The sequence below is a fragment of the Dunckerocampus dactyliophorus genome, chromosome 1, assembly GCF_027744805.1.
Source record: "Dunckerocampus dactyliophorus isolate RoL2022-P2 chromosome 1, RoL_Ddac_1.1, whole genome shotgun sequence".
Lineage (NCBI taxonomy): Eukaryota > Metazoa > Chordata > Actinopteri > Syngnathiformes > Syngnathidae > Dunckerocampus > Dunckerocampus dactyliophorus.
This window is the reverse complement of record NC_072819.1, coordinates 9,200,001-9,224,831: the sequence shown is the minus strand read 5'-3', so window position 1 is coordinate 9,224,831 and position 24,831 is coordinate 9,200,001. Positions and strand designations below refer to the sequence as shown.

The following is a 24,831-nucleotide window of genomic DNA, read 5'->3' as shown; positions in this document are numbered from 1 at the left end:
AGTGTTGTTTTTTTTTTATCTCAAACAAAAATGCAAAAAAACCCAATAATTGATGTTTAAATTAATCCTAAACTTCCTTTTTGTGCTAGCAGTGAGATGGAAACCAAGGCTGTGTCTCAATTGGCGCACTTCCGTACTTACACATTTGGTATTTTGAGTGCACAAGTGCGTTCACACTTTGAAGTATACAAAATGCAGTGCGCTGTCAGTACCCGTGTACAGAACAGTACACATAAAAAAAACATTATACTGTATGTCAAGTTTACAGTCGTACAACATAGTAGAAGCGTGCGAGGAGTACCTGGATTTGCCTTGGACTTGCTATCAAAGATGATGGAGAGCCACTATGCAAAAATACCCCCAAAAAAACCCAGACCCTTCAACCGATTTTTTTTTCTTTTTTTTTTTTTTCTTTTTCTTACTGTCTAGAGTCGCCATCTTGGCTATGTTGCAGAAGGGGACGTTCTAACTTGAAATAATGGTGACTGATGAGCAACAAGGCGCAGGTAAATATTGTATTAATCATTTCCCGTAAGTGCACAACAGCAATCAATTTGGGACAACACTTTTTCATTTTTATTTATTTTATTTTGTTTTTATTAATCAACATAATATTCAATAACAATAATGCTTATGGACATAACAAACTAACAATTCCAGAAACAATATACTAATATGAATATATAAATCATACACTTATTATTTTACAATTTCTGATAATAGTTTACTTAGTGTGCAGGCTATTGAGCAGATGAAAGTGACCTTTGTGAATTTTTTTCAATTACAGATGTAATTTTTTGCAAGGGTAATAATTAAGTTTAGAGTATATTTTATTGTTATTGTTTGTATTATTGTATTCCGTGTCTTTGTCATCTACAAACAATTTCTTTTTTCTCCCCCATTATTTCTTTACCCTTTAATATGCCATTGAAGAGTGATTCTATTATAAACCATAAAAAAACATGAGTAGGCATTTTTTTAATGGTTTCGTCTAAATTGCAGAATTTTACTCAGAAAACGTTAAGGGTATAGGGTATGGTATGAATTATTTTGAATGCTAATAACTGCGATGCCATATAAAGATTGCATTCTAATTTATATTTTCAAAAACATGACATTTATATTTTGCAAGAATTGGAGCATTACGTTGAAAGATTTTATTAAGTATTATATTTTTTTCTTGTAATTTCAACTGCCATTGGAGACACCGGGCGATAGACTTTTTCCACGTCCAACAGGTTGGGCTCAAAGATGCAAAAAAGGAGGACCAATCTGCGTGGTTAGTGTTTATTGAGTCAGTTCTGTTAGTACAGAGTAATTCCATTAAAAGCTTTTACTATTACTACTTTTTTCAGTTTTAACTATTACATTGTAAAACTACATAATGTAGAATTTTTCAGTTGATACTGTATAGTTAATACAAACGGTACTCTAGCTACTGTATATGAAGGAGGGTAAACGTGGCACAGCTTTGTAAAATAAACGATCTTCGGTGTGACCTCAGCGTCCCCCGTGTCTAACGTCACGGCTAATTTTTGCATATCCTGTTTCTCTGACTCACGCTATAATGAATATCGCGAGAGTAGGCTACCTGCTGCTGACATAGATGCTGGCACTATGGGACAAACATAAACTAATAGAGAAACGTTTGATTTAATTTGACTCATGACTCACGTATAAGGACTGATACGTAGTATTTAAGGTAAGTTAAAAAAAAACATTCACCCAATATCGCTAACTAGCTAGCTAAATAGCTATCTTTCTGGGGGAGCTAGCCCACCAGCTCCTTTTGTGGCAGGCGTCGAAAACTATTAGTCTATTTCCCGATATCATTAAATGTCGAGGTGGTTGTAGTTCCTTTACTTTCTATATTTTTTATTCTTGTATCCACGTCGGAAGGACTATTTTGGCCCAGTGTCGGTGAAGCAGCGTTTGTTTGACAGCCAGCTGTTCTCGTGCTCTACTAGCAGGCGCTGTTGTGCACCTGCCAACTACTTCTTTACGTCAATGTATTTATAATTAATTGATAAATATGAATATACTTATTTGATATCTGCGAGAGTACGTCGTGAGGCTACGACGGTTTTCTTTCCCAGTAACAAAGAAGACAATGTAGCCGACGTTATGGTAAAATGTGTCACCTTTACAGCATACTTTATTATACAGCAATTCACAAACCATTCTGTTGCATACTATCCAAAAACATGTACGTCAGGTTTACTGGAGAAATGGTGAGATTGTCAATGTGAATGGTTATTTCTGTCTGTCACAAGAACCGGATTTGTGGACATATCCATGAATTAATTGTCTACTTTTACATTGCAGACTGAGAAAGACTGATATCCAATCATGGAAGGGTAAGTGAGCGTTGTGCATTCAACTGTAATAGAAGACATATTCACCAACAATATGATGCAATTAGTAGGGCCTTCACAATTAACCCGTTAATTGGAGTGTTTCCCAGAGGACTGCAATCTATCTGCGGTGCCGAGTTGTGCGGGAGATCTAATCATCTGATTTGCATTATTGCCCATGTCTGCATGAATACAGACCTTTCAACATTGCATATTTTCCTAGGCGTTTTGGCCTTTCGTCCACGTTTTAGTGTTTAAAAACTTTTGCATCACTCCGGCTGGAGTAGAGATTTTCGAAACCTCCGGCTTAGTGTTTGTGTGTGTGGATGGGTGCATTGAGCGTTTTGGTTGGTGTCGAAAGAAATGTGCGACAGTAGCTCATGTTTTCGAAACGGATTTAACAACAAAACATGGACGTTATTGACTTATGGGCGTTGGTTTCATTTTGTGCAGTGGTAGACCAGCTTGCGTGGGGCGATTGGGAGTGGGGCTGGGGGCATTCAGGAAGTTTCCAGGGCTCCGTGTAAGTGTGCGCTGATTAAAAAAATAATGTACACGCCATTGTTCACCTAAAATTTCATGATACTGATGTGTAATAATGCCCAACCAGGTCAATTAGTAGATTTTTTTTCAGGCTTCTGATTGCCCAAAATGTGCATGACAGTCAGAGAATGTTTTTTTTTAATGGGATGCATATATGGTGCCTTAAGCAGAGTTACAATGACATCTACTGTACGGAGATGTAATGGCAAGCTGCACCGACAGTCCCATTATAATGTGTTCATGGGCAAAGGTAAACAGGTAGCACTAAATCTAAGCGAATGTATCTGGTGGTCCAAATGTATTTGTGGTGGGCTTTTTGTGTCTTTTTTATTTTTATTTTTTTTAGATAAATTGGGTATTAATCATGATTAATCGACAGTGGAGTCTGTGAACAATCTGATGTTAATGGTTTGACAGCCTGGGTAATAAAAAACAGAAGTCCAACAGAAGGTTCCAACCTTTTCCTCTTGCCTCAGGTTTGTCGGGGACCTGCTCGGTGAGGACAGCTCAGTAATGGCGCGCATGCAGAAGAAGTTCTGGAAGACCAAGCAAGTCCTCATCAAAGCTACTGGCAAAAAAGAGGACGAGTACGTGGTGGCCTCAGACGCCGATCTGGACGCAAAGCTGGAGGTTGGACAAGACCGCCCCAAATCGCAGAAAGGACATTTGTTGTATATGAAAGATTTCTGCTACTTCTATATCTGTGTTATGTTGTCCCCACTTTTGGGTTGATAGAGACCACATTTATAAAAATGTACTTCTTCAGTCAAAATTCTTGAACCTGTCTAAAGAGTTGAATTCTCACTTATCCGTACTCCTTGGTGGAGGTCTGCGCTCTACCTTTCTATTTAAATGCGTCCTATTCTATTGATGGCAACACTCTGATAGAGCATGCTCTGTGTGAACGAGCAGAGCTCCGCCAGAAGTTGCTCAAATTAGATTTGGACCCGTATCGGCTAACTGGATTTCATCTGCAAGCAAAATAGAAACACCACAGGCAGGGCGCACTGTTTATTGTACTTGTAGTTAATCAGTTACTTTACATTTGCTCGGGTGGCCTCACACTGCTCCCCCCTGCCCTCAGTTTGTTGGTTCTCTCTCATGTAACAGCCAAAGTAGAATTAAAAAAACGTAGAGAATTGTTGCTAAATGTTAAACACAATAGTGGAGCACAGTCATCTTGTGTCCAACTTGCTGTAGGTTATAAACCAGGGGTGTCCAAAGTGCGGCCCGGGGGCCATTTTGTCCAAACCTTTTTAACATTTTTTTTATTGGCCCACTCCACATTCTAAAAATATAATAAAAATTAAAAAATCTGTCATTTTACCAGAATACTGTTCAAATATTAAGAGAGAAAAGACAATTTCACAAGAATAACGTTGTAATACTTCTAAAATAAAGTCGAAAGACGTAATTTTTTAAAAGTCTTAATTTGAGAATAATTAATGAGAAACAAACAAAAACAATGAATAAAGTTGTGATTTTTGGAAAATTAGTTTATGTAAAACCCTTATGAGAATAAAGTCAGAATATGTCAATAAAGTTATAATTACGAGAAGAAAATGTACAAGAAGAAAGCAAAGACGGCAGAAATGACAAAAACGGCTGTAATTTTACAAGAATAAAGTTGTAATGTTAAGAGGAAAAAATATGAAATTTCTATAAAGTTGTATTATGGGAAACGACAAAACAAAATTAAGTTGTAATTTTTGGACAATTAGATTAGAGGGAAAAACATTTATGATCGGAAAAAAGTCATAATATTACAAAGAAAATATACAACATTAAATATTGAAGAAGAAAGTTACGAGAATATGAGAAAAATAATAACATTTTAGTAGCATAGAGCTGAAATATTAAATACATTTTTATGTGTTTTTATTCTTCCTAATATGAGAAACAAAACAAAAAATGCTCTTTTGGAAATTAGATATGGGGAAAAACTTATTACTGTATATCATGGGAATTATTACAAAAGAAAATTTACAAAGATTATTTAAGAAAGTTGAAACATTTGGAAAATAAGAACAACAACAGCAAAAACTGGAAAAAAGAGCAAAATATCAAGGTGACCTTTGCATCCTTTACTGTTTTCACTATGTGGGTCTTGGTGGAAAAAGTTGGCTACCCCTGTCGTAAATTGTCGTAATACTTTTGTTTAATTTTGTCTTCCACAGTTCTTTCGTTCAGTTCAGTCCACCTGCACCGAGTTGCTGAAAGTGATCGAGAAGTACCAGCTTAGGATCACACGTGAGTCCCCTGCACAAAAACACTGGGGGTAAAAAGAAATAAAAATCAGGATTCACACTCAGGCTATTTCTGCAGGGGCACGCGTCATTTAAAAAAAAAACACACACACATTTTCACACCATTGGAGTGTGTAAAAAAAACAAAACAAAGTTAAACACATTTACCTGAAAATTTGTTCCAGAAGGTCCAAAGGAAACCAAAGCATACAAAAACCAAAGCAATTTTTCCCATAGCAAATTATGTAAATCTAATTATTCTATTCCAGACACCCAAATGTGTTAACAAAAATGTATTTTATACAGAATAATTATAAATGAGGAAAGAAATGGATAAATGAACATTTAACATCACTTTACCTTTTTTTTAATTCTTTTTTTCTAAGACTGTTGTTGGCGAAGACAGCAAAGTTTCTTACCTTTTATCAAATTACTGTCACTCACAACTTTGTTTGGCCGCATGTTGGGTTATACAGTGAGTCGGCAACTCAGGCAAGCGGACTAGTTTGTTACTTTGTAGTTTGTTGTTATTTTACGATAAATAACCAGGAACACCGAATCATACGAAAACCGGGACGTTTAAAAACCGAGGTTTGACTGTAGCGATTTTAGATGCACAGTGACGTGTGCGTTATCTGTAAATGAGCGTTCACTTACACCGGACCCAGGAAAGTGCGGAAAGCGGCAAAGCGTATGAATGTTGTTACAGGCCGAGTCTGGCCCTTTAAGAAGAATGTCATTGTGGGAAATTGAGTGTTGTAGTTCTGTGCTTTAGCACTAGGTGTCTCTGTTCTCTCTCTCTTATCTGCACCGCCCATTGTTCTTCTGCGTCCTGATTGGCTGTAGACCATTGTCATGCAATCTCCTCCTTTCTGTCTCTTGTTGTGGTTATGGCTAGCAAACTAGCTGACCGTGTGAGCTGCTTGCTAACCGCCAATACTGTCAACAATAGAGAATCAGAAGAAGCTAACCACGTGTGACTCTGAGCGCTGTATGGTTGCAAGTTTCCTCCCCGACAAAACCCACATTGTCGACGAAACATTCTGCACCCAAAAGGCAGCGGAAGCCAGCCATCACACAAAAAGTTGGACTTTTGGACGTGCTGAAGGAAGGCAGGCGATACGTGGCTGTAGGGCGCCATAATGAAATACTGTAAATGAATCTTCGGTTCATGGAGGATGACGAGGAGGAGTAAAATACGACAACAGGAGCAATATGTTTTAACAAGGATACAAAAACGCTACAGCCGAACAGCGCCAGGACAAAGACGCACCGTCAGAGGAGTGAAATACTTGCGAGTCACTTAAGAATTTCTTGTGTCCAACCTAGTAGGTTGATGGTTTGACAGCCTGAGTAATAAAAAACAGAAGTCCAACGAAATTTGAACTTTGAGACTGTTTACCCAAGATAGAAATGTTGAGAAAATGTTAATGCCTGTCTGAGAAAAGTGTATGGTGAGGGCTTTTACAGCCTTAAAACACATAATAATTGTACAAAAATTAAGTTGTCTACTTTGCGGATTTCACTTATTGCGAGGTATTTTGGGAGCCTATCCCTCACGATAAACGAGGGAACACTGTACACAGCTTATATTTATTATATCTTTCCATGAGACCATTCACACAAACGACATCAAGAGCCACCACTCTGTTTTTTCCCCTCAGGTTTGTCCCAGGAGGAGAACGAGCTGGGCCTGTTTTTGCGCTTCCAAGCTGAACGAGACCGCACCAAGGCCGGCAACATGATGGACGCCACCAGCAAGGCTCTGTGCACCTCTGCCAAGAAAAGGTTAGGAAGGCTGCTGCGCAGATGAGCGCACGCCACAGTGCGTTCTAAACACTTGCGTTTGCCGTGCCGCAGGATGGCACTCAGCCCGCCGCTGCACCGTTTACACCAGGAGGTGGAAACTTTCAGACGGCGCGCCATCGCCGATACGCTGCTGACCGTCGGACGCATGGAGAAAGCTCGCACAGAGTACAGAGGAGCGCTGCTCTGGATGAAAGACATCTCTCAAGAACTCGACCCAGACACTTATAAACAGCTGGAAAAGTTCCGCAAGGTAACACTCGGCGCACTTCCATACTTACACTACTGGTCAAAAGTTTTAGAACACTGCAATTTCTGCTGTTTTTGTAGCAACAAATGACTTTCTCCAGTACAATGCTGTTGAACTGATGTTCACGAGGGTATAGTACCATAGTGTGTTCCGAACACTGAGACAGAGGAGATAGTAAGTGTTCCAGAACTTGGAACGCCTGTAGGAATTAGTTGCACCAACTGCCAAAGCTTGATCAACCTCCATTTCTGCAGAACCAGCTATTTTCTGGTCCCTGAAACAGGGATTTTTGTATAATTCTGAAATGCACATTATTTTTCAGTTTTGGGGAACCTTACCTTTTTTTTTCTTTTTTCTTTTTTTTTTCCCTTTGGCACTTCAACACTTACCTTTTGTATCATTTCAAGCTATTCATTTCAATGAATAACTGGAAAAATTGGGGTGTTCGAAAACTTTTGAAAGGTAGTTTACACTTAAGACTTTGGAGTGCATAAGTGTGTTCACACAGTGCACTTACCACCCTCAAGAGTCGCCATCTTGGCTACATAGCAGAAGGGGAAGGACTAACTTCAAATAATGTCGGCTGAGGAGCAACCTGTGGTGGACAGAAGAATCAGAATGTATATATTGTGATCATTTCCGTTGCTTGACACCGTGAGTTGCTGTCTTGGCAGGTTCAAGGCCAGGTGAGGGCGACAAAGAGCGAGTTTGAGAAGCTAAAGAACGACGTGTGCCAGAAGGTGGACATGCTGGGTGCCAGCCGCTGCAACATGCTGTCACACTCGCTCTGCAACTACCAGGTCAGTCCAACCGTCTTTGAGCGCGCTTTACACATTTTACACACGTTTCCTCTCCGTGCAGACCACCCTGCTGCAGTTCTGGGAGAAGACGGCCCACGCCCTGTCCGACATCCACGATGCATTTCAGGGACACATACCATACCAGTTCACTACACTCAAGGTAGGTAGACTGTGCGGGTGCGCATGTTCTGTTTCCTAGCTTTGCTTTAATTACTCCTCCAAATGCTGGCAGGACCTGCGGGACCCTTTGGAGCAAATGACTGAAACACAGCAAGAAGAGGACAAGGGGAAGGTTCTGCAGAGCAACATAGACAGGTGGAGAACCACACTAAATTACCCATAAAATACACTTACCCCACAAATGTACGTTTGAAATTTGAAATTATTTGGGATTTTCTATAATGATACAAGGTCAAAATGAAACATACAGGCTCAAAGATATACTGTGCATATAGTTCAGAAATGTACAGTATATACGGTATACACATAATGGGCATGAATGGTTTACCGTAATCTCTCAATTATCACGGTTAGTTGGTTCCAGACCTGAATGTGATGAGTGAATTTTCATGAAGTAGGATTCCTTATGGGCCGCACGGTGGTCTAGTGGTTAGCATGTTGGCCAACACAGTAAGAGTCTGGAGATCGGGAAGACCTGGGTTTGATTCTCCCTTGGCATTTTTGTGTGGAGTTTGCATGTTCTCCCCGTGTGTGCGTGGGTTTTCTCCAGGTATTCCGGTTTCCTCCCACATTCCAAAAACATGCATGTTAGGTTAATTGGCGACTCCAAATTGTCCATAGTTATGAATGTGAGTGTGAATGGTTGTTTGTCTATATGTGCCCTGCGATTGGCTGGGGACCAGTACAGGGTGTACCCTGCCTGTCGCCCGAAGTCAGCTGGGATAGACTCCAGCATACCCCGCGACCCTAAAGAGGAGAAGCGGTGTAGAAAATGGATGGATTCCTTATTTATAAATGGAATGTTTTCATAGTTGGAGCATAGAAAACCTGTTAACGACCTTCTAAATATGTTTTTTAACATTTATTAGAGCCCTCTGGACATGGAATAACACCCCTATAGTCACTTTTACACTCCTTTTCCCAGTATAGTAGATATAATAAGAGAAAATAAGACAATATGGACTCACGCATGAGCATTGGGAGAGTTCCTCGTTTGTTTTGGTTTCTGAATGCCTTTATATTTATATTATAGTTAATTTAGCCGTTGACATTTGCTTGAATGATTCATTCATTACAAAAATATGTACAATTTTCCTAAACTTTTTGACTAATAATAAGCCGTAGTCAACCACAAAACAGCTATATTTTATTAATGTATTTAATGTAGTGTGAAAAAGCACAATGTGGTGAGGTACGACTGTATACACATAATGGACGACCGTGATACGTGAATTTCCACGAAGGAGAATTCCTTATTTATAAATGGAATATTTTCATAGAGCATAGAAAATCTGTTTACAACCTTCTAAGTATGTTCTTTTTAACATTATTAGAGCCCTGTAGACATGAAATAAAACCCTTAGTCATCTTTGCACTCCTATTATATAATAAGAGAAAATAAGACATAAATAAGACTTGTGCTGAGGGCGCTGAGCTCAGTCAAGGGGCGGACAGGAAGTGACATCGGGGTTCAGAGTTGAGTTTTAGGTTGGCATGGCTTACGGCTGTAACAGTAGTCCATGTTAGGGATTATAGTGCCTGCTGTGAGATTCAAACCTGTGATCAAGTCTGGTGCTTGTGTGTCTCACCAACATTACAGTAACATTACTGACACCTAGTGACCCGTGTAGGATACTACATATCATCACAATGTCTGAATTCATTTTCTGAATGCCTTATATTTGCCTTATATTTTACTTTATTTAGCCATTTTTATGCCTAAAAATGCTTCATTTCGGCAAAAAATGCCATGTGCTTAAAAATGCATTTTTGAAAAACTAATAATAGGCCGTATTCAACCACGAAACAGCCTGTGTTATCAATGAACATATTTATTTTCCTAGTCTGGTGTGCTTGGATGACGGAGCATCAGACGGTGCTGTTGACAAAGGTATGTGGTCAACTCTGCAGGATGACACTCATCCCTGAATAATCCACATTATACTTTTACAGTCACCATATTGTGTCCAATATACATTCATTGTCCCTTTTCACAGGCCCCGCCCCCAGCAGCCTAAAAGGTGACAGTGGTAAGTGTGTGGCTGTTCGCTCATTTCGGTGCTTACACTTAGTATTTTGAGTGCATCGAACGGCCAAAATGTTGACCTCAGTAGTCAACATCTTGGCTACGTCGGGTGAGGGGATTTAGGCAAAGTCTAAAGCGAGAAATGACATGTCTAAGGTGTTTTGCGGGACTCCACTGGCACGGGGCCGATGCCAGAGGATGAAGAAGGTGAACGGGGTGACATGGCATTCCTCAAAGACCTGCTCAGCCCGCCTCCCGGCGCTGCCGACGACTTCAGCCAGGAGTGGCAGGATGCTTTCGGGCTCTTTGAGGCCAGCAGCGCTGTCCCTGCAGTCCCTGCTCCGGTTCAGACCGCTCCCCAGGCCCCATGCGCCTCCCCTGCCCCTACTGGCTTCCTGCCTTCCCAGCTGCTGGACCACAGTCTGAGTTCCACAGGTGAGCCTTCTGTTGGTGGAAGGAGCCCCCTGCTTTTCCTTTCCAACCTTTTTTTTTGTGTTGTTTTGTTTTTTTTTTGTTTACCAGGCTGGTCAACGCCACCTATGTTCCAAGTTCCGCCCCTTCAGCCTCCTGCCACTCAGAGCCAATCAGTTGCTCCGGCTCCACCTTCTGCAGCCAGTGGTAAGCTGCAAACTCAGCAAATATACTTATGATCATGCTGTTATTGATTTGTAAAATATCTGCACCTGCACGGTAGCTGCTGCAGGTAGATCCAGAGATATGTCTGCGTGGTTCAACCTCTTCGCAGATCTGGACCCACTTTCCAACCCCGATGCTATCGGACGCTCTGCCGACGAGCTGCTCAACGCCTGAAGCCGTTCATGTGTGCGTGTGTGTGTCCCGCAGTGTATGATGTGATATCTAAACACACACATACAAAATGACTTAACACTGCACACGTCACTGCTTTTTTTTCTTTCATTCGGCATTCTGCAGGACTATGCACTACAATGCCACTAAGTTTTTGTATTAAATTACACGTGATTAGAAATGGAATGAAAATACTGTACTGTGAATTAAGTATGCAGAGATTTTGACACGCAATAGAAATGTATCATGTATCATGTATTCTACCACTTACATTATTACATTAGAAAACATATCTACCAAGACGACATCAAGACTTTTAAATGTGATATAGCAAGAAGACGACGGTTGCATCAGGCAATAGAGGCCAAAGAAAGATAGATGGCAAATAAAGTCTTCACGTGTGCCTGATTTCCTTCATCATGATTTATGATTACTATTACTACTACTGTATTTTACTTTATTACAGATAGATAGATACTTTATTGATCTCCATGTATGTGATACAAGGACATCACTTTTCCTCTCTTGAGCATTACGGGTGTTGTACAACTGAAGGAATAATGTCACTTTGTGTATACTATTTACCCTTGTAGAATGTATTCATCTAATTTCAACCTGTTTTATTTCACTTATTTTATTTGACCTAAGTGGGGGATCTGCTAAGGAATAAACTAGATAAGCAGACAATAAACGCTGTGTGTTATGTGCGCGTAATTGAAACTTAGTCATTTGACTGGAATATTTCTATCAAATAAAAATGGATAAACTGTGTCAGCGGCCACACAAATGTTACGCTCTGGTGATTGAAATTCGTGGCGGACATATTTGGAGTTTATTTTTGGTCCAATCATACTTAGTGTTATAGATTCACTGAGCCCGGTCATATGTCACGTTGTGTACACGTCATTTGTTGACGCTAGTACTACCAATCAAACGTCACCTTGTACACTCTTATTCGACCAATCATAAGCCGTGTTATTACTTTTGCTACGTCGTTTTGTTGATGCCACTTTCGACTAATCGTGTTGGGTTGTGAAATCCTATTTCGACCAAACATACGTCGTGTTAACTCTATTGCTACCTATCACACGTGGCGTTGTTGAATCTATTTTGACCAATCATACGTTGCGTTGTCGAACCCTCCTGTTGACCAATCACACGCAGCGTTGATGCGTTGCTGCGCGACAGCGGAAAAGATGGCGGATTGCATTGATACCAATATTGATATGAAATAGTGTATTGTTGAAATGAGCTTTGTTTATCAGGTGCTTTGTGCTTATGGCCAAATTGTTGTTATTGGGCATCTTAAAAAGAGTACTAGAAGTTGTTTAAATGTGGCACAATTATAACATACAACGGTAACGTTTGTCTGACTTTCTATTCATTCATTCATTCCAAGAATAAAGGATGAATATTAAAAGACGACACATGTTTGGAACAATACAATGTATTTCTTGCTTGATTAAAAAAGGGGGAAATGATTTTCTTCAATAAAAAAAAAATCTGATTGCTGAGCAAACACCTTCAGCTTGTCAAGTACCGGTTCCCATCATAGGTGTTGACTGCGAGGCTACACGCATAGTTTTTTTTGAGGGGATGGGGTGGGGGTGCACTCTATTCACTACGACCTGAGATGGATGACGTCATCTATTCTTGATTCCATCCTCTCTGATAAATTAATACATTACTATTCACAATAATGATAACATGTAATTCACAGTACTCAGCGGCGCCATGGGGTAATGATGGGGATCGATGTGGTGGGTGGAATACGATACAATTGTTCACATTGTCTTTTGTCAGCTGATACAATACGGTGCATCTATATTTACATCCAGGTACATTCCTATGGCACATATATGGGGGGGTTGGCTGGAGTGATCTTTATTTCTATGTAACATTATACGTCGTGTCGTAACATTATAAATTAACCGCTTGGTGGGTTTAACGGTCGTTTCCTAAACTGTCTTGACAGGTATTGCCACAAGGGGGCAGAAGACGCAGCTTTCACGGACGGCGTCGCAATGAGTGCGCTTCCGTATTCACACCTCGGCTGTCTTAACTGGAATACTTCCGTATTCACACTTCAATATGTTATTGGTTTCCAATTACGTGTGATCTAATTCATTAGTATTTTACACGTTAATAAGCCGTTACTGACAGTGAAATGTGGGATGGCACTGTGCACTGATCGACGATCTGAAAGTCGCTTCGTCGCCATTAAGAGTTGTGGTTCCTAACGCGAAGAAAAACACTTCCCCATAGCGCTTCGGTAGAGAACTGCAAGTCACGAAATGTCATTAAACACACCTAAACGGCACGCGCCACACTACGAAGCTAAATCTTGAAGGTATTAAAAAATATATAATAATTAATTTCCCTGCTAGCTAATTACATTTATGAAAGTCTCATTCCATTACTAATTCAATTACATTTTGGGGAAAAGTAACTAGTGACTATGAATCTGCCCCTTTTTTGCGCTATATTTACTCGCTGCTTCTTCTGTTCACAACTCTCCAACGCTCAATAGTCGCCATCTTGGCTACATAGCGGAAGGGGCGGAATTAGAGCGCTTGCAATGTATTATAAAAAAATAGAAAGAAGGTAAGTGCGCCTGCATAGTGACAGCACTATCCATCCATTCACTTTCTATGCCGCTGATCCTAATTAGGGTCGCCAGGGCATGCTGGAGCCCATCCCAGCTGAGTGGGAGGCGGGGTACACCCTGGACTGGTCTCCCGCCAATCGCAGGGTATGGGACAGCAATACACTAAAATTTGCGCAGTCAGAAAGTAAGTGTTCTTAGTATACTTATTGAAGTGCACTGACGGAAGTATTCCATTTGAGACACAGACGTTTTAATCATGGTAGTTTTGTTTGAGCCTCTCCACACAGGAAGTTGGCCTATCCGTGATGACTCAGTGGACACAAGTAAGCAATGGGGTGTTTGGGGGGGGGGGGGGGGGGGGGGACCTGTCACAGACAAAACGTGTTAGCTTGCACTCCTTAGCATTAGCAAATACAAATAAATGAATTTGGTTAGCTTCGCCCCGCCATGGGCGCTACATCACATTTGTTCAACGAAGCGGTCTAAAATATCAGGCACCATTTTTTTTTTCTTCCCCCCTTCAAGTTTTGCTACAATCCGGCAGCACCTTGGCCCTTCTGTAGTGGAAGGCATCTTTTCTACTTATGTATATAAAAAAAAGATATGTCTTGTGGAAAGGCGTCATGGTATCGTACGATGAAATCAAGGTCTTTATGCCCTTTTCCTTCCAAAAACACTAAGAAGAATAAAAAAGATGGCAATGAAATGTGTTGTCAGAGGGGGTGAGGCAGTGGGAAGCGTCGTTTGAAGAAAGAGCATCTCGATGGAGATGCGGCTAAAGACATCAGAGAGCTTGCATGCTGAAGGCCGTTTTTTTTGTTGTTTTTTTTTTTGTAGGAGCTTAAAAGTGTTGAAAGTTGCGTGGAAGGCCTCATCAGAAGCTCTCGGGCTCCTCCAGGAGGCAGGGCTGGGTGGACAGAGGCACCAGCGACGGGGACAGACTACGCAGGCCCACCCCGGGGCGGAAGTTAAGGTCCGGGGTGGGGAGCAGGGGTTTGAGGATGCTGACGAGGCAGAAGGCGGAACCGCTGTTGGGGATGAAGTTGACCTTGTTGCGGTCAGGACACAGGAAGGGGGGGATCTCTTGCAGAGTTTTTGGCCTGGGAGACAAAAACAGGATTCATTTTTGCAGCTTTGGGTGAAAAAAAAAACAAATAAGAAGTTTTTATACATACAGAGACTCCTCAGACACTTTGACTTTCTCGCAACCCTCCGGAGGTTCTCTCTTGAAAGTGTAGCTATTGTTGGGCCGCGGTGAAGCGGCGTACTTTGGCAGCGGCGAGTAATGACCCAGCTCTTTTTCCTCAAAGGGGCTGCCGCCGCCGCCGCCGCTCGCATCGTTGAGGACGGTGAGGTAGGATGGCGAGATGGAGTCGGGGCGGCTGCTGCTGTTGCTATGGCTACCGCCCAGGCCACCGGCCCCCGAGGGGGTCTGCGTGTCGATGCTGCGGGTGCTGCTGCTGCGCTGCGGGGGCATGGGCGGCGGCGCACGGTGCCCATCAGGGACGTCCTGTGGCTGCCGCACAAACCACAACAAACAAGCTTCACTGGAACGTCCGGGAATTTTCACAGGATACCGAGAAGCATCATCAAAACGACAAAATATTTGATAAAATACGGAACACGAAACTAACTTGTACAGCTTAGAGCAGGGTTGTCCAAAGAGCGGCCCGGGGGCCATTCGTGGGCCGCAGCTGTTGCTTTATTGGCACATTGTAAAAACATAATGTTACAAGAAAGCTAAAAAAAAAAAGTTGAGAGAAAAAGTGGTAATTTTACAAGCATATTGGCGTAATATTATGACGAAAAATAACAATTTTACTAGCATAACGTTGAAATAATTAAGAAAAAAACAACAAAACAACAAATGAATTTGTAATTTTTGGAAAATTAGGCTGCGGAAAAAGTTAGAGAGTAAAGTAACAATATTTTGGGAATAAAATCACAATTAAAGACCTATAAAAAAACAAAACTAAATAATGTTGTAATTTTTGGAAAATTAGGTTGGGAAAAAAGTTATAATATTATGGGAATAAAGTCAAAATATCATGTGAATAAAGTCATAATATTCTGAAAAGAAAATGTACGAAGATTGTTTAAGAAGAAAGTAGAAATATTTGAAAAAAAAAACAAAACCACAGCAAAAATGGGGGAGGGGGGGAAGCAAAGAGGGTAGTTGATGCTAATAATAGTCTTTTTCACCTACATCACAAAGCTGAGATGCAGTTTTTTCTTGAACTATATAACTTCTTAGCATATCTACATGTGTTGCTTTACAAAATAAGTTTGGACGCCCCTGGTTTAGAGGTTTGGGGATTAAGGGTAAGGTTCGGTCGGTATCAACACTGAAACTTTTCACCCATGTTTTTTTTGGAGTAATATTTTTGGAATGTGCAGCGAGGCAAAAAAAAAAAAAAGCTGCGGGTCGCAAATGGCTCCTGTGCCCCACTTTCGACACCCCTGCCTTAAGATGGTTTAGGAGCAGATAATGTTCCGCACCGGAATTGGCTTAAAGTGTTCACACCGAACTGGAAAAAACTGCACCAAGAGGAAACGGGAACCAGAGTTTGATTAAAACAGACCGAAGGCCGCTGGTGTGAAAGCAAAATCTGCAAGCCCACAAGCTTTTTTCAATTTTCTTCCCCCAAACGTTTGGGAAAAACGCTTCAGAAATGTTAAAATTGAAAAAAAAAAAAAAAAAAGAAGGTGACTACGGATTGGTGCACGGTGATCCATGACATCGCTCACCACAATGGTCTCGTCCTTCTCAGGGGTGTCTCGGATGATGATGCGTTCGATCTCCTGGTTGAGACCCTCCACGCTGTTGCGGAAACGAGGGGCAGACGACTTGGCTATCGGGATGGGTATCAGAATGGTTTTGGGAATGGGCGCCTGCACACAAACACCCCGAAGCATACGATGGCAAGATTACAATACGACCTGCAAAAAAAGTAATCATGGAATCGTGATTTGTCTGCACGATGGCGGATATCTGCTGATTCATGGCTTTCGTAGCCTGAAGACAGGGGCTGTGTCTCAATTTGCACATTTCCGTAGTGTGTAACTGCAAAATTAATTTTTTCCTAAACGAAGCATTTTCAATCATAAAAATGGTTAAAAGAAGTAAAATACAAATATAAGGCATTCAGAAGACACATACAAAGGCGTTGAGATATGTAGTATTCTACACTGGTCACTAGGTGTCAGTAATGTTACATTGATGAGATAATAGGCACAGCAGGAAGTGAACTAAAAAAACAAGGAACTCTCCCAATGCTAATGTGTGTGCGTCTATATTATGTCTTATTTTCTCTTATTATGCCTACTATATTGGGTAATAGGAGTGGAGGTGACTATAGGGGTGTTATTTCACGCCTAGAGGGCTCTAATGTTAATTTTATAATTTAGAAGGTCGTAAATGGGTTTTTTAAACTGTGAAAGTAACACATATAAGGAGTCCTACTTGGCAGAAATGTACTTATCACGGTCAGGCCTGGAACCAATTAACCATGATGAACGAGAGGTTACTGTTACAATTAGCAGATTTTTAAGTAAAAAAAGATGTAATTTTTTTTGTACATGTAAAAAATTACATGGAAAATGTAATTTTTTTTCAGTCATTCATTCACCATAAGTCAGCAATGATTTATAAATTACAGCATACATGTACCTGTTGTTATGAAGTCTACAATTTGTACATGTTTATGTCTTTATACTTCACCAATATTTTCATCAAGCACTGAGATATCACACTTTGTTCAGCCGCCCATGAATGCACCATAGTTGCGTGCTGTGGCTCCTGGTTCTATTTGTTCATGGATCACCTTACGTGATCATTCATTAGCGGTGAGTGCTTACATATTTTATACCTTAAATGCGTTGAATAAGTGTGTGAGGCATATTTACGGCTTTAAACCTGGATTTCGTCACGAGTGAACAACGGCACATGAAGTGAGAATGAGAGGGTTCTGGAGCTGAGCAATTATAACAGTCACTTTTATTGCAAATGTTGATCTGACATTTCGTGAAAATGAGAACGTCAAGTGAGAAGGAGAGTTTGGAGGAGCCGTGTGTCAAAGCACGTTCATGGGCCTATCAACTGATCACAGCTTTTCGCCATTTGCTGGTGGTCCTGGACCGTAAGCATCAGGCCACAAGAAGTTGCATGAATTTGACGCATGGCTGACCCCTGCTGGCCATTAGCGTCATCCTCAAAATGGCATCAGGGGATGCAATTTACTGCGACACTCGCACACACTGATGCGCACCTGCGACTGCATGATGGCGTGGCTGCCGCCATTGAAGGGCGACTTGCGTTCTTTGTCCCTCCGATGGCGACTGCTCCGCTTGCTGCGCTGGAGTTGCTGGCGCAGCTTCGCGATCTGAAAAATGTTGGACAAGTGCATGTTTCTCCGTGTTCAAAGTGTGTTGGTTGAAATAAAAACAGGAAGGGTGTAGTGACCTCCTTGAGCTGGTCGGTGCTCCCGCAGGAGGCCGAACGCTTGTGGGAGCCCCGCCTCCTCTCATCTGCCCAGGCCCTGGGGGTCTGACACACATACACACACACACACACACACACACACACACACACACGATTAAAATACTTGATCTTTCGTACATCCCCGACGACAACAACACTCACCTGCGTGGCTTTGTCCCTCATGTAGGGAAGCTGCTGGTGCTGGCAGTCGTCCTGAGGCCAAGGACCTGGCAGGTGAGCACCAGCGGTCGCACCCTGTGACGGCCACAGCTGGACACAATGGCGGGGGACAGACAGGAGAATGAAGGAGGACGAGGGAGTTTAAGGCCACTGAGGAGGCGGAGGAAGGCTGTCCTGGAAATGTAAACACATCATGTGTCAACATGGTAAACAAGACAGGATCAGCCCGTCTTATGGAGTCTGGGTCGGCTACCAGATTGATGATAATCCACCCCACGCCCCCTCCCTCTGCCCCTTCTCTCCTCTCCACCCTCCCTCGAGCACAGTTTAAGGTGGGGGAGGAGTGAGCGATACTGAAAATTATAGTGTCCATCCGATACCAAGCAAATCCCATACTGATACTGTTTACTGCAGAGGAAAATATACAGAATGCGCAGCGACAGATGAATACAGTAATACAAAATAAGCAAATATGATAAATAAATTGTGCGGTGATAAAGAAAAAAAATAAAAGTTGTTAAAAATAAAGATAAAATAAATAAAAATGGTTAAATGAATGATAAAATAAGAATGAATGGAAAGAATAATATAAAAAATGATTTAGGGAGGTAAAGTGATATTAAAGATGAATGAATGAAGAAATAAATACTGCAGCAAAACTCTAACAATTCATAAATAAATACTGGATATAGTTCTGGGGTGTCCAAAGTGCGTCACATTTTAAAAATATACTTTAACAAAAAAACAAAACAGAAAAAATGGAAAAATCAACCATAATTATACAAGAATAAAGTCAAAATATTAAAAGAAAAAAGTTTTAGTCTAACAAAAAAGTCAGAATTGTGCCAGAATTAACTTTAGAAGAAAACCATTGAAATAATTGGAAAATTTAAAAAACAACAGCAGAAATGGAGAAAACAACTGTAATTTTACCTGAATAAACTTGCAATATTATGTCAAAAAATAGTGTCAATTAAAGAAAAATATGTTTTTTTAAAGTTGTAATATTATGAGAAACAAACAAAAAATTAAGTTGTATTTTTTGGAAAATTACCAAAACAAAACAATGAATCAAGTTAGGAATGGAAAATTAGGTTACGGAAAAAGTTATAATGTTATGAGAATAAAATCAAAATATTATGGGAATAAAGTTATAATTACAGGAAGAAAATTTACAAGAAGAAAGTTCAAATACAGTCAAACTTGTCTATAACGGCCACTAAAGGGAGTCTGCAAAAGTGGCCGCTATAGACAGGTGGCCTCTATAGACAGGTTGGCATCCAGTTTGAATGTTGACCAGTAGAGGAAAAAAAAAATTAAAAAGGGGAGGTGGGGGTTGGGGAATTAATAATAATGTTGACCAGTAGAGGGCACTGTGGGACTGCGGATAAAAGTTGTACAGCACTACTAGGCTTGTTATTATCATGGTTCATGGTTTTAATTCATTCTGAACATGCATATGAGTCAAACAGTAGCACATCACATAGTACAATTCACAATTTTGTATGTCCAAAAAGAAGTAGGAAGAAGCGAAGCTTATTTAATCCTACCCCTCATCAGTTTCACATCAGTTGCAATACATTTATTCACCTCTTGTTCTTCCAAGTGTACTTTGTAGGTCTACATGACAATGTAGTGCAATCATAGCCAAGGTTTTTACTTACTAAAAGGAAGCTAGAGGCTTAATAATAACTGATAGAATATATCCACGACCCACAGAACAAAGCTGTGCTAGTAATGTCTTACGCTTGTTTTTAATATTTTACTTTTTATATGGCAGAGTGTCATTACAGCTTTAGTTCATCGGGAAGTGACGGGAAGTGATGGTGGGCGTCCCGAGCAGGAGAGCTAGGCTCAGTGCTAGCTGTGAGTTTCGAGAGAGTTGGGAAGTGTGTTTATGTTGGCGTGGATGTAAAGTTTTATGTGGAACAACTGACAGTTTGTGTGGATCTTGTGAATGATTGTGACTGAGCTAGGACTCAGTAATTAAAGTCTACACACGACGGCTTCATTGATTGAAAAACGAAACTTTTTTGTGCATGAAGCTTCTACTTGAGTCGGTAATTTGGCCGCTATATGCAGTCAGATATTGACCAAGGGAGACAAAATGGGTGGCCGCTGGCCGCATTAGACAGGTGACTGCTATACACAGGGTCTATAACATGTAAATTTGCTGCGGGGGATTTTTTAGTGGCTGCTATAGGCAGGTGGCTGTTCTATAAAGGTGGCCGCTAAGACAGGTTTGACTGTAGTTGGGAAATTTTGAAAAAAAAAAAAACCTCAGCAGAAATGGAAAAAAACAGCTGTAATTTTATGAGAACAAAGTAAAAATAATAACAGAAAAAAAGCTGTACTCCAACACGAAAAAAACCCTTGCAATTTTACCTGAATTAACTCATAATATTATGAGGAAAAATAATGTCATTTTATGAGCACAGAGTTAACATATTAATGAAAAATTAAGATATATTTTGAATAAAATTCATAATAATATAAGAAGTTAAACCAAATAAAGTTGTCATTTTTGGAAAATTACGGTGAGGAAAAATGTTATAATATTACGGAAATAAAGTCAAAATATTATGGGAATAAAGTCATAATTACAAGAAGAAAATTTACAAGAAGAAAGTTGAATTAGTTGGAAAATAAAAATTAAAAAAACAGAAAAAAATGCAAACAAAATAAAATGTTCTTTTTTGGAAAATTCAATTTTAACTTTTTGGAAATTACATTGGGGAAAACTTAAAATATTATGGAAATATTACAAAAAGAAAATGTATAAAGATTACTTAAGAAGAAAGTTGAAACATTTGGAAAATTTAAAAAAAACAGCAAAAGTCTTCTTTCCCGGCACATGTCGCTGTTGCAAGGGAACAACTACAAGTTCTGCAAGACACCTAACTACAGTGGCCATACACGCTGCAACCTCCAAAGGCTCCAAACACAGAATTAGTTATGTTTGTTGTCAGCGAGTGATAGCAATTTGGCAAAGTTTAGCTACTAACATGAGCTGTCATTGAATGTATAGCCTATCATAATTGGTCAAATTGTTGATCGCCCCTCAGAGACTGCTTTTGTGGCCAGTAACGATACGGACATCTATGTCAATACCAGCCAGCTGTGACCAATCATCTTATTTGGGCTGAACACCAATTTACAACCATTTTTATGAATGTCATTCCTCATTGTGAAAAATTGTGACAATTTTTGCTCCATTTGTTTTTCTAAATCAGGGGTGTCCAAACTTTTTCCAGCGAGGGCCACACATCGAAAACGTTGATATTCTGTAAAGCAAAACTGCATCTCAGCTTTTTGATGAAAAGCGTATTATTACAATGAACTTCGTTCTTTGATCTTTTTTCCTCTTTTTTTGCTATTGTTTTTTTGTCTTCCCCAAAATATTTCAACTTTCTTTTTAAATAATCTCTGTAAATGTTCTTACTGTAATTTGACTTTATTCCCATAACATTCCCACCTTTTCTTCCAAATATAAATTAATATTTCAACTCTATGCTACTAAATATAAACCAAATAATATTGGTTTATTCTCGTTGGAGTATGATTTTTTTTCTTCATATTGTAACATTATTCTTATAAATTACAGCTCATTTCTACTGCTGTTTTTTTTAATTTCCCAACAATTTCAACTCTCTACTGTTAAAATTTCTTCTCCTAATAATGATTTTATTCCTATAATATTTTAACTTCATTCTCTAACTTTTATTGCAACCTTATTTTCCCCCAAAATTACAACTTTATTCATTGTTTTGTTTGTTTCCCATAATATTACGACTTTAAAAAAAATATTTTTTTTCCGCTAAAAGTTCAACTTTATGCTACTAAAATAACATTTTTTCACATCAGATTAGATTAGATTTTTTTCTTGTAATGTTTTGACTTTATTCTTGTAAAATGACTGCAGATTTTTCCACTTTTGCTGTTTTTTTTTAAAAAATAACAACATTTAAACTTTTAAATTATAAAGTTTTCCCCAAAGAAATTTTCCAAAAATTACAACTTTATTTTTTTGTTTTTTTTCTCATATTACAACTTTGAAAATAAAACATACTTTTCTTTAATATTTCAACTCTATGCTACTAAAAAGGCATTATTTTTCCTCATAATATTACGAGTTTATTCTCATAAAATTGCCACTTTTTTCTCTTAGAATACAAATTGATTCTCGTAAAGTTACAGCTGTTTTTTTCCATTTCTGTTGTTTTTTTAAAAATTCCCAACAATTTCAACTTTCTTGTTGTAATTATCACTTTATTCGCATATTTTTTCCTCTTAATAGTTTGACTTTATTCTCGTAAAATTACAGCTGTTTTTCTCCATTTCTGCTTTTTCTTCTCATAATTATGCCTTTATTCCCACAATATCTTGACTTTGTTCTTGCAGTATTATATCTTTTTCCGCAACTTAATTTTCCAAAAAAACTTTATTTGTGTTTTGTTTGCTTCTCATATTACAACTTTTTTTAAAGAGCACTTTTTTTCTGTAATATTTCACCTTTACGCTACAGAAATGATCTTATTTTTCCTCATAATATGACAATGTTATTCTTGTAAAATTCTGACTTTTTCTCATGTTCATTTGTTTCTGTTTGCAATTTGTTTCTGTTAATAATTTGACTTTATTCTTGTAAAATAACTTTCCAATTTTGCTGTTGTGTTTTTTTAGTTTTCTTGTAAAATTTTATTTCTAGAATGTGCCGTGAGCCAATAAAACAAAAGCTGCTTCTGCAAATGGCCCCCGAGACACACTTTGGACACCCCAGTTCTCTACTGGTAATATAAATGGTGGTGGTGTTGCAATATTTTTTGGCTGGAAAAAAAATAAATCTTGTGCCAGCTGCATCATGTCCCTTTAACAACGTTTTATTCTCCCAAGGTTCTTCTGGGCGTCCCTTATCCCTCAGGTCTGGCTAACTTCCTGGTAGCCTGGCTAAGGTCCGGCTTTGTTCTGTGAACTTGCAGCATTTTCCTCATACAGTTGTTTCACAAGTCTGTGTGTGTGTTTGTGTGGGTCATTTTCCACGTCGGCCACCGCACTTAACTGTACAGTCTAAGTGGGGTTTGAAAGTAGTGATTTACAGTATATTACAAACTGGTCAGATATGCAGCAAAGTGACGTCACACGGAAAAAATAGGTTTAAACGGCAAGGATGATGAATTGCAGAATTACAGTACATGCACTAACTGATGCAACAAATGAGGAAACCCCGTCGTCACTTACCTGCTAAGGTGCGTTGTTGTCGCGAGGTGCGCAAAGCAGCATGGGAGCTCCCCGTCAGCCTGATTGATTCTTGCCGCCTCCTAAAATGCTAAAAAAAAACCCGAGGAAGGTTGTTTCTTCTACATCGACACGTATAAAACACACGTAAAAGGAAGAAGGCAAATGCGGATCAAATGGTGACAAGGAGGTGTCAAAATAGGCGTCGTTGGATAGACGGGTGTTTTTCTGTCGCGACTGAGGCGGCTAGCGAAGAAAAACGCTTTGCGGTCGAAGAAAGAGAATGTGGGAGGGAGGGAAGGAACTCTATGCGCCTGGTTGAGTACGGACGGTGTCGCGAAATAACAGAAAATAAACAGCGGGACAGAGAAAACAGAAGGGATAGAAATAAGAGGGCGGTGATGCTCGGCTAGCTTCGCTTGGCACGACGGTGGGACCACTGTGAAGGCTCAAGCAATGTATGCAACTTCCGTTGGTTTCACAATATTGCTCGCTGTACAGCACGTTAAATATGACCAATCATAATCCAAACTACAAATAGATTCTATCTAATGATACTAAACCAACATTTTGATTGTATACGTGCCAGCACAGTAGACGCGACTCATGTATTTGCCCGCGAAGAACAGTACATAAATTATGGATTTTACTTTGGCGTCCGACGGCGCGTTTCCGGTCAGTCTTAGCTGACTTGACGCAGTCAAAGGAACGCTGACGTATCTCACCGACGCTTGTCGTCGTGCTGATGCTGCAGTTGCTAGGGCGCGAGAGCAGAGAGCAGTGAAGTAAACACGCTTTTATAACAAAAGGGAAATGTCGCCCTCACGTGTCCAAAATGCAAATTGACATTTTTAATGGCTTTATCACGCTGAACTCACGTAAAAATATATTCAGGAGTTCAGAATATAAAAAGGAGGCCCACAATAACCAAGCAAGTTATTTCATACATTTATTGAGATTTATTTCTTCCATACTAACTTGGAAATTTTTACAGAAACTTTATTGAGCAAACGTGAAGCAATGGAATCAAAGGCTATCAATGTCCATTGACTGCAACACAGAATCCCATAAAAGTTATGCAAATAAATGTTTCTTCTTTTTCTTGCATACAAATTACAGAATACAAAAACATAAATGAGATTTATTTTAAAATCGGTCCTGATGTGGCACAGAGAATACACAATGAGAACAAGCGTTGAAGTGTACAGCACTGGGCTCCAGCAAAGCAAATTAAGAAACACACAAACACAACCAACCCATTGAAATATCAAGCAATGTGACCAGGAGGAGCAGAAATAATATTCAGCGTGCTTTGG

At 39.7% G+C, this 24,831-nt stretch overlaps 3 protein-coding genes across 4 annotated transcripts in view; 1 reads left to right on the top strand and 2 right to left on the bottom strand.

Moving 5' to 3' along the window:
- Positions 1-134: 134 nt before the first annotated feature.
- ical1 (islet cell autoantigen 1-like) lies at positions 135-12,363 on the top strand. Of its 2 annotated transcripts, none has more exons than XM_054787451.1 (14): positions 135-506; positions 2,326-2,357; positions 3,374-3,527; positions 5,075-5,147; positions 6,808-6,931; positions 7,004-7,202; positions 7,874-7,999; positions 8,061-8,159; positions 8,232-8,314; positions 10,024-10,070; positions 10,177-10,209; positions 10,362-10,640; positions 10,728-10,823; positions 10,900-12,363. In XM_054787451.1, exons 2-14 carry the CDS (start codon positions 2,350-2,352, stop codon positions 11,013-11,015), a joined length of 1,437 nt encoding a protein of 478 aa, XP_054643426.1. In that variant the 5' UTR covers positions 135-506; positions 2,326-2,349; the 3' UTR covers positions 11,016-12,363. The 2 variants fall into 2 exon arrangements, with proteins under 2 accessions (XP_054643426.1, XP_054643419.1); XM_054787444.1 differs by lacking the exon at positions 135-506 and adding an exon at positions 1,548-1,702 and having other exon boundaries at positions 10,900-12,362.
- On the bottom strand, positions 12,124-18,415 carry fam117ba (family with sequence similarity 117 member Ba). The gene is made up of 6 exons (XM_054787464.1): positions 18,263-18,415; positions 18,083-18,166; positions 17,889-18,002; positions 16,369-16,512; positions 14,796-15,136; positions 12,124-14,720 (listed from the first exon to the last, which is right to left on the bottom strand). Exons 1-6 carry the CDS (start codon positions 18,281-18,283, stop codon positions 14,495-14,497), a joined length of 930 nt encoding a protein of 309 aa, XP_054643439.1. The 5' UTR covers positions 18,284-18,415; the 3' UTR covers positions 12,124-14,494.
- A 6,048-nt stretch (positions 18,416-24,463) lies between these two features.
- The window catches only part of LOC129180223 (bone morphogenetic protein receptor type-2-like), a 46,366-nt gene continuing 45,998 nt past the window's right edge, over positions 24,464-24,831 (bottom strand). The window contains exon 13 of the mRNA XM_054774465.1: positions 24,464-24,831. This exon is cut by the window's right edge and continues 1,212 nt beyond it. The gene's annotated coding sequence lies outside the window, so the exon portion shown is untranslated.